At 41.8% G+C, this 16,321-nt stretch overlaps 1 protein-coding gene and 1 pseudogene across 6 annotated transcripts; one reads left to right on the top strand and one right to left on the bottom strand.

Moving 5' to 3' along the window:
- Positions 1-228: 228 nt before the first annotated feature.
- On the bottom strand, positions 229-13,715 carry LOC147800077 (mitochondrial import inner membrane translocase subunit Tim8 A pseudogene; annotated as a pseudogene). 5 transcript variants are annotated; one of them, XR_015424226.1, is made up of 2 exons: positions 13,624-13,715; positions 229-2,149 (listed from the first exon to the last, which is right to left on the bottom strand). The product of XR_015424226.1 is annotated as a mitochondrial import inner membrane translocase subunit Tim8 A pseudogene, transcript variant X3 (transcript). The 5 variants fall into 5 exon arrangements; XR_015424227.1 differs by lacking the exon at positions 13,624-13,715 and adding an exon at positions 3,598-3,702; XR_015424228.1 differs by lacking the exon at positions 13,624-13,715 and adding an exon at positions 3,158-3,238.
- On the top strand, positions 3,237-15,803 carry LOC110975881 (telomeric repeat-binding factor 2-interacting protein 1-like). Its single transcript, XM_022228733.2, has 12 exons — positions 3,237-3,398; positions 3,840-3,892; positions 5,500-5,604; positions 7,176-7,244; positions 8,397-8,508; positions 9,081-9,219; positions 10,095-10,330; positions 11,057-11,139; positions 11,701-11,879; positions 12,450-12,526; positions 13,656-13,770; positions 14,326-15,803. The coding sequence occupies exons 1-12, from the start codon at positions 3,282-3,284 to the stop codon at positions 14,448-14,450; spliced, it is 1,410 nt and encodes a 469-aa protein (XP_022084425.2). The 5' UTR covers positions 3,237-3,281; the 3' UTR covers positions 14,451-15,803.
- Positions 15,804-16,321: the final 518 nt, after the last annotated feature.

Genomic DNA, 16,321 nt, shown 5'->3' with positions numbered 1-16,321 from the left:
GTATTGTGACAGACCAGTGCTATAGGAAATTTCCTTGCAGGTCTGATGCACGAGTGTATCACACAGCATCATTCTAAACATCAGTAGGCCGTTTTAAAAAGAACTATGGCATTTGGCTCTATCCCCATTGTCCTCTATACAAGATGCTGGATTGGGCTAATCCTTGTCAAGAAATTGTGTGAAGTGTGTTGCAGCTGAGAGGTGTGGCTGCTTGCTGCCTTCCATGAATTCAGTGCACACATTTCACGGGCGTAGGGTGGTGTTGACCCATGTTTCTGTTCAGAAGAATTCTATCCAATGAGAGCTCACAGAAATTACATCACGCATCGTAAGAGAAAGAATAAAAAAAAAAGAAAAAAAAATTTCACTCAAGTGATAAATCAATTGAATGTCACTATACTTGTTGTAAATGGTTCATTTTCAAATTTATTCACTCATCGTTAATTATGTGCCAAAAACAAACAGGTTTTCACTGACTGAAGCTCCTTTAAAATGTTCATAACCACACAGTACGGTGGCTTTGTCCACAATATCCCCATGTGTATGTCGCTGTTATTTTGTTTGTACTGGATCAGATGTTCTAAACTAATAACCAGAAGCAATGACTACCAATTAACAATATTAAAAGTATTAATTAAAAAAATTATAAATAAAGCACAGATATGAAAGACTCAAGCCAATGGTTCATTTTGTGTGATGTTACTAATTCTGATCATGAAAATTAGAAGTGATGCAAGTCACTTGTTGCAAGCCACATGTACATAGACCTGCCAATTCCATTTACATGATGAAATGCTAATTAGAATCTACAGATTTATGACCATCAAGAGCAGCAATCGTCTTCTTGTTCCACCATGCCTTTCATGCAGTCCCCTTGTATCCAGCCTGCAGCTTTCTTGACCCTTTCTGTCCTCTTGCATTCATCCATGCTTGGTTGATTCCCTGTGTGCTTGTTTGTCCTGTCCACTTGTCATTTTGCCTTTGAGAAAGATTTCTGCTAGGACCGAAACGTCAGGTCCTCTATATTTTGTGAGCTCATTTTTTAACCTAACATGCATACTCGTGGATCCTGTATTGTCTGATGTTGGGGAGGGACGAGGATAGGCTGAAACAGCATTAAAATGTTGCATAAATTTATCCGTCAGATATTTATCAACTAATGCCAGTATCAATGGCTCCATCTGCCACAGACAAGTACGTGTATACATGTACATGTACACGTTGGGGCATTTCTGTATGATATGCAGAATGTGGTTTTCCTAGATACAGACTGTGAACTTCTGAACAATAAACGGTGGGAAGAGTGCATCAAATCATTCACACCTGAAATGGTAACCAGTATCATACCGTGCACATCACAGCTATCAACATCTTATACTGTGCAGGAATGTTTCTTCTACTGTTCCCACCTTGATCTTTCCTGATTGGGTAAACCACTGGCTAGAGTGTCTTTCATCTTCATCGATAGAATCTGCTTTGTGCTTACAAATCTGGTCACAGATGTTTATTTAATACACACAAACAATAGTGACCTCTCGTTCTGCAAAATGGAATTTAACTACAGCAGGAGCTGAGGGGAACAGATGTCTGTACTCTCTCCTCTAACCCCGACAGTACCCCGACCCCTTGTAATTTTGAAATGCGCACAACCTGTGTTCAGACAGGAATTCATCAGCTGTTGGTGCCCCCTGAGAAAATGTGTTCACATCTGGGTGTCCCACTAGAAACTTCACCCCAGTTACATCACTGGTGTCTGGGATTGGTCACACAGGATGAAGCAATGTTTTAAAATAAGATGAGACAACTGGAAGAACCTTGATCATAAATCCATGTCCAGCCCTCCTCTCCTTGATCCCGCTGACCCGTACTGAGGCTGGGTCTCCAGCCTCTTGACGATAAAGTTGGTGGTGTCGATGAAGCGCTCTACGCAGTTGACGAAGCAGTTCTGCACCTTGGCCTCGAGCCGGGCACTCGGACGGACATCGGCGAAGCAGGTTTCCCAGCAGGTGTCGGTCAGCTTGTAGACCAGCTGCTGAAAGGTCTGCTTCTGGCCCTCCACGTTGATGAAGTGGGCCAGCTCTGGGTCCTCTGCCATTTTCTTAAATCAGCTACGTCAGGCAGCTTGTCCGGTATACAGAGAAGCAAAAATCTGAACGTGTAAAGAATAACATGTAGTTGAATGAAATTTTAATTGCCAGGGACAAAATGGCTGAAATTCATTATACCATCATCATCATCTTCCTGTACTGTGAAGAAACCTCCACAGGATCATGAGTATACTCACACATTGGTTAAGGCGCAAACAGGTGCAGAACCTAATACATGCATAAGGCAAATGTGTGCAACTGAGTAAAAGCTGCATGTACAGAGCATGTAGCCGTTGGGACAGGATGGCTAGATATCAACATATCTCTGTGCTTGCACATGTAAGTACATCTACGGTATTACACCATGTGAAGGGAAAGGCAGATAAGACTTTAAGAGGTTACAAAAGAAACGTCAGTCTGAACAGTGCCCCTAGAACTGTAGGTTTTGTCGTCCATCGGTGGGCATCCCGTTCCCGTGAACCCCACAGTTCTGGGGGTATCTGAACTGTCACAGTGTAAACATGTAGGCCAGGGGCCCTAGCTCATAAAATGCCAAGGACAGGCATGACAGGAATAGGAATTTTAGGATCGTTTTAGACCCCTACCCGGCCCCCCAGAACTGTAATAGATCCCTGCATTTAAACATGAAATTATTCACTCAGTGATTTTAAATCCCGTTCCGGTTCACGGGTAGGGGAATTCCCATTCGTCACAACGCCTCCCCCTCCCAGTCTGGAAAGCTGCTTGGCTTTTAATTTTAATAGCGCATTTGGCAACAGATGTCAATCATGTCCATGATGTCCATGGAACTTGGGAGCCCAAGCCAAGGCCTTGCCATGAAGATTAAGAAGAGAAAGAGTGAATATAATTCCCTTCTACATGCAAGCTTTAATTTAAGGAAGTCTGCATCCCCAAAGCTACACTTTAGTATAACTTACCACTCTCGTAACTGACAGTGTATATTAACATGCAGATTGCTAGAAGTTTGGCTTTAAGTTTAAGTTGAAGCGAAATCTAGTTTGGCACTTACACAATGCTACAAAAGTACAAGTAGGCCTACGTGCACGTACGTGCATGTACGTCCCGCGATGGAAAATCGAGGAAATTATAGCTTGGCGCGTTAGCCCTTCCGTTTATTTCTACATACAGGAGAAGTCTAGGGAATATACACCTTGTAACAGCGTGTGTAATAAAATGGCGGACGATTCGAAGCCTGATTCGACGTTCCTTTTCTGCAAAGAAAATGGAGAAGCTATGAGATTCTTCCTGAGACCCTCTGCTACAAAAGCAAGACTGAGGCCATTGATTGAAGTTAGTAACTGGTGAACACTGAATATCTTTTCTGTGCGCCTTTATTTAAGGAGTGCTCCCAACACTAATTTGAGTTTGATGTCAAATTAGCCTACGGACACAACTTTTCCTTACAATTACACAAGCTACAGCTAGGAACCTACTGTATTCTAGCATGACCTAAAGTCAAATCTTGCGGGGAAACTATTGAGGTACTCACAAAGAAAAGTCTTAGAATTTTTCAGACCAGTCTGAGGATCTAGATGAATACTCTGAAAAGCTCAACTTGAGCATCATTCATCACAGGGTTTGTCATGTCTGTGCACAATATTAAGTTTGCCGAAAGTGATTCAGGTTTGTTTTTTTTTTTTGGGGGGGCAGTGTTTTGACATGAGTTACATGAACCCCCATATTGAATGTGAAACTCAATCACTGTAATATTTGTCTGTTTTTTCTCTCCAGGAAAGAGGTGGCATGGTCAGTAGCAAACTCCATGGCAACCAAGAATGGATCAAGTAAGATGGCCACAAATATTACTAATTGCATGCATACACGCATTAAACCTTAACCCAAACAATCTGGCATCATCAAACAGATTTAGGACTCTTCACGCTAATCTATATCAAAATGAGGCCTGGAGGGGGAGGTGTCCACCCCCTTACCAGCTACAGCAGGGGAGGTTGGGTGGTTGATCTACAAATGAAACCCCCCCCCTCCCGGGTCAAGTCGTCCCCCAAAATTGAAACCCTGGTCAAGTCGTCCCTGGGTCAAGTCGTCCCCTGGTCCCCCACTAGTTCTTACAAGTTGTTATCTGTGCGTGTAAGTTTTAGTTTCATCAACCATACGTAGAAGATAAAGAAAAACAAGACAGAGACTCGTACATGCACTCATTCATTCACAATTTTCATTCATTTAATTTCGACCATTTGTGTGTGTAAAATTCCTGCCTGAATGAACGCAGCTGGCAGCTTTTGAAATCTACCTTGGCCAAGATGTGCCACACAAGATATATTTATTCAAAGGGTGAGTCCTGGTGTGTGCCAATGTAACAACACATATTCTTTGAATTGTTTAAGCAATTTGAACGTCTTTAAATCTCAAATCTTTCAGTAGTTATTTCTACTTTATTTGAATAACTTCCTGAAATCAGTAATGCGGAAATGAATTTTAGTAATTTTGAATAACTAGGAATATCAGTCAACATTTTGTTTGGGTTGTTTTAAGAGTGTACAGTGAACCAAATCAAAAGAGACAATTCAGTCCTGTCTGATATGGTGATACAGTAAATTAATAAATGATAATTAAATGAAATGAAAATAAGTAAATAAATAAATTTAAAAAAAAAAAGAAAAAGTAAATTTCCCCAGTAAAAACTTGAAAAGTAAAAAAGAAATTATATAAATTATCCCCCCCAAAAAATTACCCCAGTAAAAGCTTGAAAAGTAGAAAAAATTTATATTATAATTTAATTATTTATACGGGGGACAACTTGACTAGGGGGCGACATGACTCGGGGACGACTTGACCAACATTCCACTATGACCAGTCGTTCTGAAATTGGGCATGAATGTGAAGGGCATCCCTGTTGAGTGTGTCTAAAGCTTCAAACCATTCCAGGCATGCCAGATGGGAAGGTTTTCCTGTTTTTATCATTTCAACCAGTAGTTCTCACTCATCAGCCCATGTAGTGAGCTGAGAAGTATGCCAAAATTTTTTCAAACATGGACCTGTGAGGTCACACAGAAAGTTTGTCGAAGAAAGCCGATCACCTGCATCTTTTAAGGGTGTGGACACATATATATATCACAATGATTACGTTTAAAAAGGTTACATTGATGACCCTCTATTGCCTAAAGTTTATTAACAAGTTTGATAAGAGCAAGGGGAATCCTACATCACATGGATTACACAAGACATTTACAGAGGAATTTGCCATACTTAAAAAGGTACTCCACTTTTGCGAATTTGCAGTGTGAATTCGAGGCCAAAGAAGTGGCCCTTATATCTGCATTTGCTCTGTAATTCAGCGTGCACCAGCTCTTACTTAAACACAAGAAACACTGATAGTTAAAGTTGCGAAGCGTAGTACTAAACTGCTTTGGGTAATCTTATATCTTTCCAGATTGGCAGCAGATGGAGAGAAGATCAGTTCAGATGACTACTACACAGTGCAGTACATCGATGACTGCATAGCGGCCAATCAGCTCCTTCCAATGGACAAATACAAGTACGGGTGATAATTCTTCAGACTAAAAGAGCTGTACCTAAGACCTTTTAATTCTACTGATTTGCACATAACTCACTGTCAAAACGACTTCCCTTGCATCCCACTGCTGCTCCCTCTGGGACAGATTTTACACATCACATGTGGCTGGTTAAACTCCAAAGCATTTTTGCTTGATAAACCATGCTCAACACTATGTTACATAGCAATCGGTAAAGCATTGAGGAGCCTGACCAGTTTAAGCAGATATAACTTTCCTCAAGACTTAATAGCCTCAGAGTCCAAGCCTGCCAGACACCGCAGAATCCAAAAGTGACATTGTTAACCACTACCAGCCGGGGACTCCGGGATCGGAGCCGTATGGTTTATATGTGTGGCCGGGGTCTCCGAACTCGGACAAAGGAAACAGGGCCCTGTAACAAAAGACCGTACTCCGAACAAAAGACCAGGCTGCTGGGCATGACCGGCATTTTTCGCTCTCAAAAGTGGTGATAATCCAGCGTTATTTAGAAACCGTATACCAGGGTTTGGGGTATTTAGAGCAAGCGGATTACCACCGGGGACAAAAGCTCTCCACCACCACAGCGATGAGCCACACAGCACCGCTGCATGCTAATCTGGCCCCTATTGAAAAGAGGTCAGCAGTGCACTGAGCCAGGTTCGTGAACAAAAGACAGCTGTATAACACCGCACAATCTGGGCTCTGTTTACAAGGCTGCAGGCCTGGCTGAAATATTCGGGCGTCAATAAAGGTCAGCTGTCAACTTAGAGTAGTGCCTGAAGATTACTCCGTGCGGCTATAAACGACTGTTAAATGGAATGATGAATTGTTGAAGGATTTTGAAAACGGAAAAAATGATAGTCATGCCGGCCCAGCATCCTCAACGTTGAAAAATGCCCCGGTCCGAAGTGGTTAAGTGGGACTATTCTAGCTCCAGTTGTCTCGGAATTGGCAGTTGATTGCCACTGAGTGTCCATCATGCAACAAGGTCTGACAGTCTGGCGCATCCGTTGTACCTTGTTACATTGGGCAGGGTTTGGGTCAATGCATTTCTGGGGTCCTGACCGTGAAGGCCCATCTACACAGCCGAGCAATAATGAAAAGCATTGATGAAAAGTGATACACTGAGTGATGTGTCCTATCTACAAACAAGGCAGAAACCAGCTTGTTAGCAAATCCCCATGCCACCTGTCCAGGATAAGAATAGTGCATCTCAGGAAGAACCAAAGTTATGAGGAGGAATCACTCAACTGTGCAAGTCACTTCATGACACAGTGTATCGAATGAGACTGCTGACCGGCCAGAACGTGCTATCTCAGTGCAGTGTCTTTGAAAAAAAAAAACAATCACTCAGGTTTCTTAACACCCTATCATGCACTTTGTCTAACCTCAGTGGAAGCAAACCCATAGGAAACCAGCGTGTGTTATATTTTTTCCAACGCGTACTTCCTTTTCCACTTGTCTGTGTAAATGGGCTCTTGCTAGTTAATATCTGACTTAATGTGATGTTGCGTATATGTGTGTGATATCAAATGTGATAGTTGTTAATCCCCCCCCCCCATGTTTATTCCAGATTTCATCCGCAACAGCCTAGGCCACCATCCCCAACAAATTCCGTCATGACTAACATCAGCATTAGAGGGTGAGCATTTTTTCTGATAAAAATCAACCAGTTGAGGGTTCCAAGGGCCCGAAAGGAATGCAGTAAGATCTAGTCGGATGTTGGCGTCTTGTTGGATCTTGCATCCTTTGAAGCATTGGCCAGACCCAGGTGTGAGATCTCAGTAATTTTGTTCCTGAGCAAGGCAGTTTGATACAATTGGTCCATTCAAGGCTCAGCTTACCCAGTACATGGCTAATGACTACAGGGCCTTGTACATGTTCGAAGCAAGGCTGGTTTAGTTTCATGTACTGCTGTAAGTAATTTATAATCAACCTCTTCACTCATGTTGCTGTACATGTGATGATTGAAGCCTAAAAACATTTAATTTACAAATTTGCATAAAAAGTCGGGAAATTGGTAAACGAATGAAAATACAAGCCAATTGGGCTTAAAAGTACATTTTAAAGAATTTCTTCCAAGAATTTTATAACCTGAGCTCTTAGAGGCAGAGTGCAAATCCAATGTGTAACCCTAACCTTCCCAAATCCACAAAATATGCCGGGAAGTTTTGGAGAATTTTGCAGGATAGGGGAGGGAGAGTCCAGCCACTGTTACTCTGCATGGCACTTGACACTGTTGGTTTTCGTAGTTGGCTTCATTAGTGGGAGATTTTTGGGGCATTCAGTAAGGTTTCTGGCAAAGATGCTGAGGAAATGTTGGATGTTTACAGTTGTACTGCATGGCTCTTTAGCCACTTTGCAACAGAGGATGAGTAAGCATGATTTAGGTTGCTTGTGCAAGTAAGCACAACTGACGGGTTCAAACACTGAGTGCGCGCATGACTCCCCATCAGCTGACGTTTAAAACACTCTGATCCTTGACTGTTCTACACACAATCACAGTCCAAGAAGTCTGTGGAGGCAAATTGTGTGCTGAACTTGAACTTGACTGCAGTGCATTGCCTGTTGTTACCAAAATTGCTTCGTGGTTGCGCCCCGGAATGTTGAAAAAATGTGAGGTTGTGGTAAGATAAATCACACATAATGTTCAAATGACTCTCGCATATCAGTGTGTGTGGCACTTGGCTGTATATCCCAAGTTGGCTGCCGTGTTTAGTGGTTAAACAATTAAAGGCCTATTTACTTTGTTAAATGCTTTAATCATTACCGAGTCAGTCACGATTTCCTGCAGGCGTAGCAAGTATGACAGCAGTGAGGATGCTGCTATTATTGCGTTCATTGCCAAACACACAGAATGCAGCTACTCTGGCAACCAAATCTGGAAGAAGATGGAATTCCTCAAGGTAATGCGTGCCCTGATGTGGTCTGTGTGCATAACGTTTTAACCCTAAAACAGTTTGGGGTACACAGATTCTGGCGGTATCTCTTACAGCACTGCAGTTGTTTTTTTCTGTGCCAACCCTTCAGGTGCTTTTGTAGTGGTGATGTACGAGTTCTCATTTTGACATCAGTTTTATGAATTGTGTTTTCACAAAATGCCCATTTTTTTTTGAGACAGATCAACCACAAATGCCAATGTTTCACAGTGGCACATGCTCAATGCACACAGGCTGATAGACAGTATGTGAGACATTGAACTAGAAATGCCAGATTGAATTGAAACTTCGTACGTACATAAACACAAAATGAGTATGTGCCAAGTTTAAAAAACATCAGACAAGGGACAGCCGAGATCTGGCTGACCCCCTTCCCCGCACCACTTGTGAGATGGTCTGAAAAAGCCTGCCTCTTGCAGGGATAAAGAGCATGTGGACTCTCACCCACTGCCTTACGAGCCTTTTAGACCAGAAACAGCAATTGTGGTCATTTTCTCAATCCCTCATTCGTTGTGACGACTCAGATTTGCTTTTGACAGATAACAGACCATAGCTGGCAGTCCATGAGGGATCGGTTTCACAAGAAGCTAGTGCATAAATTACCCAACTACATCAAATCGCAACAGGAAAAAGCTGAAATCAACCTCACATCCGACACTGATGGCTCTGAAGACGAGGGTGAGGACTTAAGATTAAGTTTTAACAGTGATAAAACATGCGTATTTGTAGTACGAGTTGTTTTTTTTTATTTTAAAGCCACTTCAATTTCACTAATGAGATTCAAGACAATTGACAACATTTTTAAAGAAATTGTAAGCTGCGTTTTGTTACTGTTATTTCCCTGTGGTCAGTTGTGGTTGATTTCCACTTTGTGACCAACACTAAGCAAAAACTGAACTTGTCACTTTTGAAAGCATAATTGAATTGCTGATAGGAGCAAAATCTGGACGGCAGATGAGTTACACCTGCAAAATCTGGATGGTGAGAACGCAGTAACTTTACTCGTCTGAGTAGTGTCTAATTGAGAGCCACATTAATCAGACAAAAATTGATTTGGGAATGGGAAACCAAAACCTTGTTAAGTGAACTGTATGTGAAAACTTAATGTGACGTTCTGCATTGTTTATGGGAGTCAGGTTGGCAAGGTAGTTCTTTCCTTGCCTTCCACCTCTGTGGTCCCGGGTTCGATTCCCGGAACGTGCACAAAATTTTTCAAACTTTACCGTCCCATAATTCAATATTCCCTAATCCGATCTTAACCAAACTTTGCATGTTTTCCTTTCAGACCCTAATCTATCATCTCTCAAAATGTGGACACTAAAAATTTTCCTCCTTTTGGTAGTTGGAGCATTAGGGAGACCTTGAAATGTCTTCCTAATGACCAATGTCTCCCTAATGTTGAAAATTTACCACAATGTCTCCCAAGTGACCTAGTTGGAAATATTATTATCCATATCTCCATGTATCACAGTCACCATTTATCGCATGCCCAGCAGACTTTATCAAATGTTACCAACAGTCTCATGTCTGGATTCCCTCTTTGTCATCTACAGAAGCAAATGCAACAACCTCAGCTGAAAGCCACAAAGGAGCTGATCTGAATACCCCCAGCAAAGACCAACGAAAAGGGACTGCCACCAACACTGGCCTCGGTGATTCCAAATCCCCGCTAACGAGCCCAAACACAGAGATAAACCGTTCAGAGAACGTCCTCGAAGTCAGCAGCGGGAGTGAATCAGATTTTGACGAATACCTATTCCAAGTTGCAGAGAAAAGCACCCCAAAGAAGGTGGGTCTAGTGTTTGTTGGGAAAAGGGACCATTTGCACCTATCTGAAAAATGACTAGACAAATTATTGTTGAAAACTTTACTTATGTCAATTATAAAGAATAATGGCACTCAAGGTTTTGTGAAGTTGTTTTGTCTGGCAATCAACCATTTTGAAACATCTTTGAAAATTGAGATGAGTCTAAGGAGACAAATTTTGCACCAGTTGGTAAAAGCGCTGTTTCACGCTCAGTTGGGGCCTACATTCCATTTGGAGTGGGTTGGACTGAATTTGAAATGTGACATGGTCATTTGTAAATTGAGTTGCAGTGCAGCAAAATGATTGTGCACTTTCTCAAAATAAACTGCATTCATATAGCTAAGACATTAATAAACAGGGCAGTTGGTAAGCATGTCTCTTAAGATTGTTAATAATTTTTCACATCAAAATGAACACTTATACTATCGTGATTGGCTTCTTGTCTTGTGACTAATCTAAGGAGACGCCAATTAGGATGCTTTGGCATTTTGGAAGTCGGCATTGTGCATCGTACAAAAGAACACCACCTACCCACCAGCATGGTCACAGTTTCTAATTCTCATGGCCAAATTTGTCCATATCAAGATGTCTAAAGTTGATAGAGCTCTCTTACGATCTTTCTCAAGAAAAGATATCTTTCTGTAGTTCAGTACTATGCCATTGAAAGCCTGGCAAACCTACAGGCCTTAATTATGTTTGCTCTCACAGCTGGGACGCAGCTTGGTGAAGAGCGCAAGATCTAGTGACTCCCATGGAGATCGCCGCTGTGAGAGGAGAGAAAGGCCTCACAGGTAATAACTCGCCCCTACCTCAGGCAATCTCTATGTACTGAGTTTCTCATTCTTTATGAAGTTTTAGTGTCAGACTTTTTTCAGGGACATGTGCTTTTGGAGAGGCATCTGTTGACTACGTTGTCACTGGTCATTTGCAGTGTCTCCACCAATGGGCAAAAAGCATTGTGACAACTAGTATTCCTAGTCGCTGTTGAGTGGCAGTCGCTCTGATCAAAACCCAAACACTGAGCTTTGTCCCAGTAGAGGAACCATCAGGAATGTCCAGTTGCTAGCTTCGTCTGTACATCTAAGGATTTGGAGGTTTAACCCTAATCCTTGATTTTTTGGGTTTTTTTGATTATGCAGACTATTGCTGATTTAACCCTAACACTCCTCAGTCCTCCAACAGGTGAAGGATTGAGGAGTGTTAAGCATTGGTTGGGTTAAAAAAATTTATTTATTTACGATGTGTGTGATGCTAAAATGTTTATTAATTGACTGACAATTTGTTTTCCTCTGTTGCATGATTGTACGTTTCTTACTAATATGCATTGATTCCTCTTTTGCTATCTCCTCCAGAGCTCGCAGAGATGCGTCAAATGAGACAGGTGACCTCAGTAAGCTGAATGGGCACCTTGGCACAGACGCTGCGGATGACACAACAGAGGATGACCTGCCCTCAAGCAAACGCAGGAGGAAGGACCACTCTGTCACCAGCAACACCGACGACTTGATGGCTGGCAGCTTGACCGAGTCGGGTAAAGATTGTTTCTGGTTTGGCCTCTTTTTGGTCTCTGGTCTGTGAGATGGCACCCGTCTGTAGTGTGTGCACAGATGACAAAGTGGCATTATGCCTCATTTGTCGCTACTAATTGTGTACTAAGTCTTACACAGAGAGCTCAGCATTGGCTCCCACAAACCAGAACTTGAAACTGCATTCAATTCAAATTCCACTAGGGACGGCATGTAGGAGCAATTCTCACGTGAGCGGGAGCACACTTCGCATTCTGACAGTAGGTGAACGTATGACTGCGTTACTTATTGATTACGCCCACTCTGAACTAACCACCTACCCCTCCCCCTTCTTGTTAACCGATAGGATGTTGCAATCAGTCCTGAATTCTGCTCTTTGTTACTTTACATCAGGTTTGTTTGTTGGTAGCCTACCTTTACAACGTGCTGTGATTGGCATAGCACCATGCATTTAATTATGTCGACTCGCACACCAAAAATAGACCTCCTGGGGGATGAACGCTGAAGGCACACCATATTTTCAGTTGCTCATGTTAACTGTTTTCGATTTGGTAACAATTGTTTTTCGTTTTCAGAGTCACAGACGTCAGATTTTCCAACTTCTGATTCAGAGTTTGAAGAGGGCGTCAACAAAGTTGTTTCATTTGTGAAGGTTGGTGTAACATTATGCCGTAAAAGCCATTACAGCATTTTAATCCTATTTGAAATTAGCATGTTTAAGCATTTTGCGATCTGTGCCATTGTGGAATTGTGTTTTAATTTAGTGCTTGTGAAACTCTCCCCATTGGCTTTTTTCCAACCATGTGAATGCCATGCCGACCTCACTGGATGTGTCAGAACTTCTGAACCTTTAAATCAGGGGTTCGTATTCAGTTGAACTAATAGCAGTTGTGTCCTTGAGCCTACCACTTTACCACTGTTGGTTCAGTGATTGGGAAGTTCAGTTCAAACTGTAAAAGCAGGACTGCTTGACAAAGCCTAAGGTCACACATGAGCATTCAGGAAGGGAACAGCATACCGTACATGTAATGTCCATTCAGCCACTTGCAGACTGTGTTAAGTTTTTGTAAGTTATGGTGTGGTCATTTTAGTGGGTCTTTGCTTCTTGTGAATGGGAGGGGTTCAGGTCAGAGTTTATGCAAGTCTGAGCACTTCAAAATATGCTGCAAAAAGTTTGTTGTGGTCAGCACTGGTAGCCATGGCGTTTGATAAGCGTAGTGACAGCAAAGTAGTTCCCAGACAGGCAAGTGTGGAGGGATGCTGATTACCAGACTCATAACATTATGAGGGTAACATTATGAGGGTAACATTATGAGGGTAACAGTAGGAATTCTGAACAAAGTGAACTATAAGGTATGAACTTCAGAACGACTGTGCAGCATGCAAAAAAACATGACAAACAACAACAAATACAATGATGGCGCATACCCAGTAATCTCCCTCCTAATGTGAAAGGATGGATCATAGCAGGATCCAGTTTCAATATGGCATGGTTCATTTCCAGTTAGCCTCCCCTTGGTTTTATCACCCTTGCAGAACCTAATTCCCCATTCCAGAATGAAGTGTTAATGTGGTTTAACCGGCCACCCCAGCGATAAATAAATATTGACACCACCCCCAGCGTGAGCCACATGGTCAGTAGAGTAAAGCTAGGAAAGTCCTTAGATCCAGTCTGTTGGTGCTCCTTAATTTAATCTGATTACAGGCACTGTAACAATTACTATGGTTCATTTAGAAAAGTGTGATCACCTGATTGTGTACTTGTTCTGGATTGGCTGCAGGAGGCTATGGATGACTACTCTGTGCCAGCTAAGACAGTTGTCCAACTGCTGTACATTCACAGTGGGGACTTTGATAGCGTACTGAAACACCTACAGACTGGACGTTATCCTGAAGGTATGTGGACTTCTGAGCAAACTTTGAAAACGTAGAAAGAAACGTTACTGGTGTGATGAGAAATGGTAGAAAGAGGGTGAAATGCTTGGATCTGTTGTGGAAGTGGTGGGCACTCTGACTAGAAACACCCCATCACTGACAAAGAAAAAAAAAGTGGGAAAAAGCGGCACTTGGAGCGCGTGCGAAGACCATACGTTTCAAGAGCCATTGGTCACCTGTGATAAGCCCTTTCCCCTCCAACGTGTTTTCCCACCAACGGGGTGACCTTCCTATTTGAAATATACCCTTTGATGTTCCTGCACAGAGCTGATACGAATCAAATCCATTTTTCCCCTGTTATGTTGTCCTTTGTTCACTGTTCAGGACGTTGCTTGTGTTGTTGAGTTCAGGCATTTGACACCATGTGTCCTGTACCATATACTTGCTCCTAGTTGATTCATTATGGTGCTTTTTAAGTCTCCTCAAGACTTGGTTGAGAGGGAGGAAAAGAAAGAAAAAGAGCATGCAAACAGGAGATGCCATATGTGCCAATCTTTTGCCCGTGGTTACTTTTAGGCATACCTTATTGGACCAAGGAGGATGACAAGAAGTTGAACAGCTCCAACCCCAAAGACATCCAGGAGCTCTGCGGGATGTACGGCCAGGAGGCAGTCATGAAGCGCCAAGCTTTCTTCAACTGAAGTGGAGAAGAAAGACCACAAAGCAAAAACTGACCGTGCATGAGACCTCTTCTCATTCAGAATCATGTTGTAAATGCCATATTCCTCTATATTAATTGCTTCACAAAATTTGTTCAAGATTTCATCATCAAAGATACAATTCGTGCATTAATTCCAAGGCCGTCATAGAAAAAAGATGCCTTCTTATCTTCACAATTGTTCCTAAATTAAAAAAACAAACAAAACCAAGCATGTCTGAATGATGATAAGACTTTCCCTTGTCGACAGACCATTTAAAGGAACATTCACAAGTGAATTCTCAAGAAAGGTGGCACACAAAGTGATTTGTGAAGAAAACTGAAAACAGGCTGCCATATCAATGTAATCTTTGTTTAACCTGAATAGAACTGAGGTTTTCAAGGAGAGACCCAGACACACATTTATCGGGGGCAAATGTTTTGCATTCGGGGTAAATTTTAGGAATTTCTTTAAACAACCTTTTGTGGCCTTTCTTGGGGTGAGGCCAAAAAATGGAGGGGGGGTTACATGTTTTTGGAAAGGAAGGAAAATGAAATATTCCTGAATCTTTGCCTGTCTTTGCTTCCAATTTGCTTCCGTCTTTGCTTTCAAAACTTTCGCCTGTTTTGCTGGAGGGAGTGTTAAGAGTCAGATTCCAAAACCACACAAAAGCATTTATCTTGAGGACAGAGGTAAAATTTTGGTTCAGTTTAGTGGACAGCTTTGTCATAATCAGTTATAGTTTGCACTTGCATATATGTTATTGGCCTTTCTGCTTTGAGCAGAGTTGTTCGTGGTTAACTCACCTTGGAAAACTAAGCAGTTTCTTCAATTGGCAGGTCTTAATGTTGTGAAATTGTTAAAAAAAGAATTAAAAAATCACAGGATGGTAATGGAAAAACTCATGAGGGTTTGACACTCAATTCAGAAATGATAATCAGGAATGATAATCCTCTTAGAAATGTAGAGGGACTGTTACGGACTGCCTTTCCAGTTGAAGTGTCGAAGAGTTCACTTGCTCACCTGGTAGTCCTACTTGTTCTCTCAACTTTTTCCATTAAAGTGTAATTTCTTTCATGATTTCAAGAAGTTTTGGTTTTTCAATTTTATCAACACAAGAATGGTGTTGAATTTGCTCTTTGGAGTTGTGAAAACAAAACTTTAAAGGTTCTCGACAGGTGTTTATTTTTGATTTCAGAAAAGGACACAAGTTTGAAAGCAGTGTCCTCGAATGTTATTTTTTGTATAGTTGTATATGTAAGTTATTCTAGTGTGCCTTTTTTTCAAAGGCATTCTTACATTTTATCATTTGATATCAATAAAAAGCGTTATCACCTGTTAATTTTTGAATAGAAACTGTTTTGCTGTTTCATATTTCTACTGTCATGCACATTTTGTTGTCTCATGGGTTTTTTTTGTGTGTGGTGGGGGTTGAATTGATTCTTGCCGACCTATATTTTTTTTATTTTTTTCAAATTGTGATAATACTGGACGATGATCCATAAGAGCCCCAAGCTGGACCAAGAGAGGGCGCAATTTACTTGTGACTGAGCTCCTGTGGTCGGAACCGCACTTCGCTGGTTCACGAACGATTATGAAATAAACGCACGAATTACGGTCACGTTGCTACCTGCAAAATAAACACTCCCTACCAAATTGGCTCTGCTCAACTGATGAGGGGTGCTTCTGCTCAAGGCAGATAGGAGCTCCAGTTCTATTTATATGTGTTATATATGTCAATCCCCGTAGTCTTTGGCATGCCCCTGAGAGTAAAAAAAAATATGGACCCCAAAAAAGTTACTCAGGAGACAAGTCTTCAAAATTCTATTTCATTTCTCAGCACCGAGGTTAGGGGCAATCAATTGGCCATAATC

Source organism: Acanthaster planci, linkage group LG02 (assembly GCF_054643075.1).
Source record: "Acanthaster planci isolate LZ-2023a linkage group LG02, COTS_SCS, whole genome shotgun sequence".
NCBI lineage: Eukaryota > Metazoa > Echinodermata > Asteroidea > Valvatida > Acanthasteridae > Acanthaster > Acanthaster planci.
Note: the sequence above shows the minus strand (reverse complement) of the source record. Positions and strands in the feature narration are given on the sequence as shown.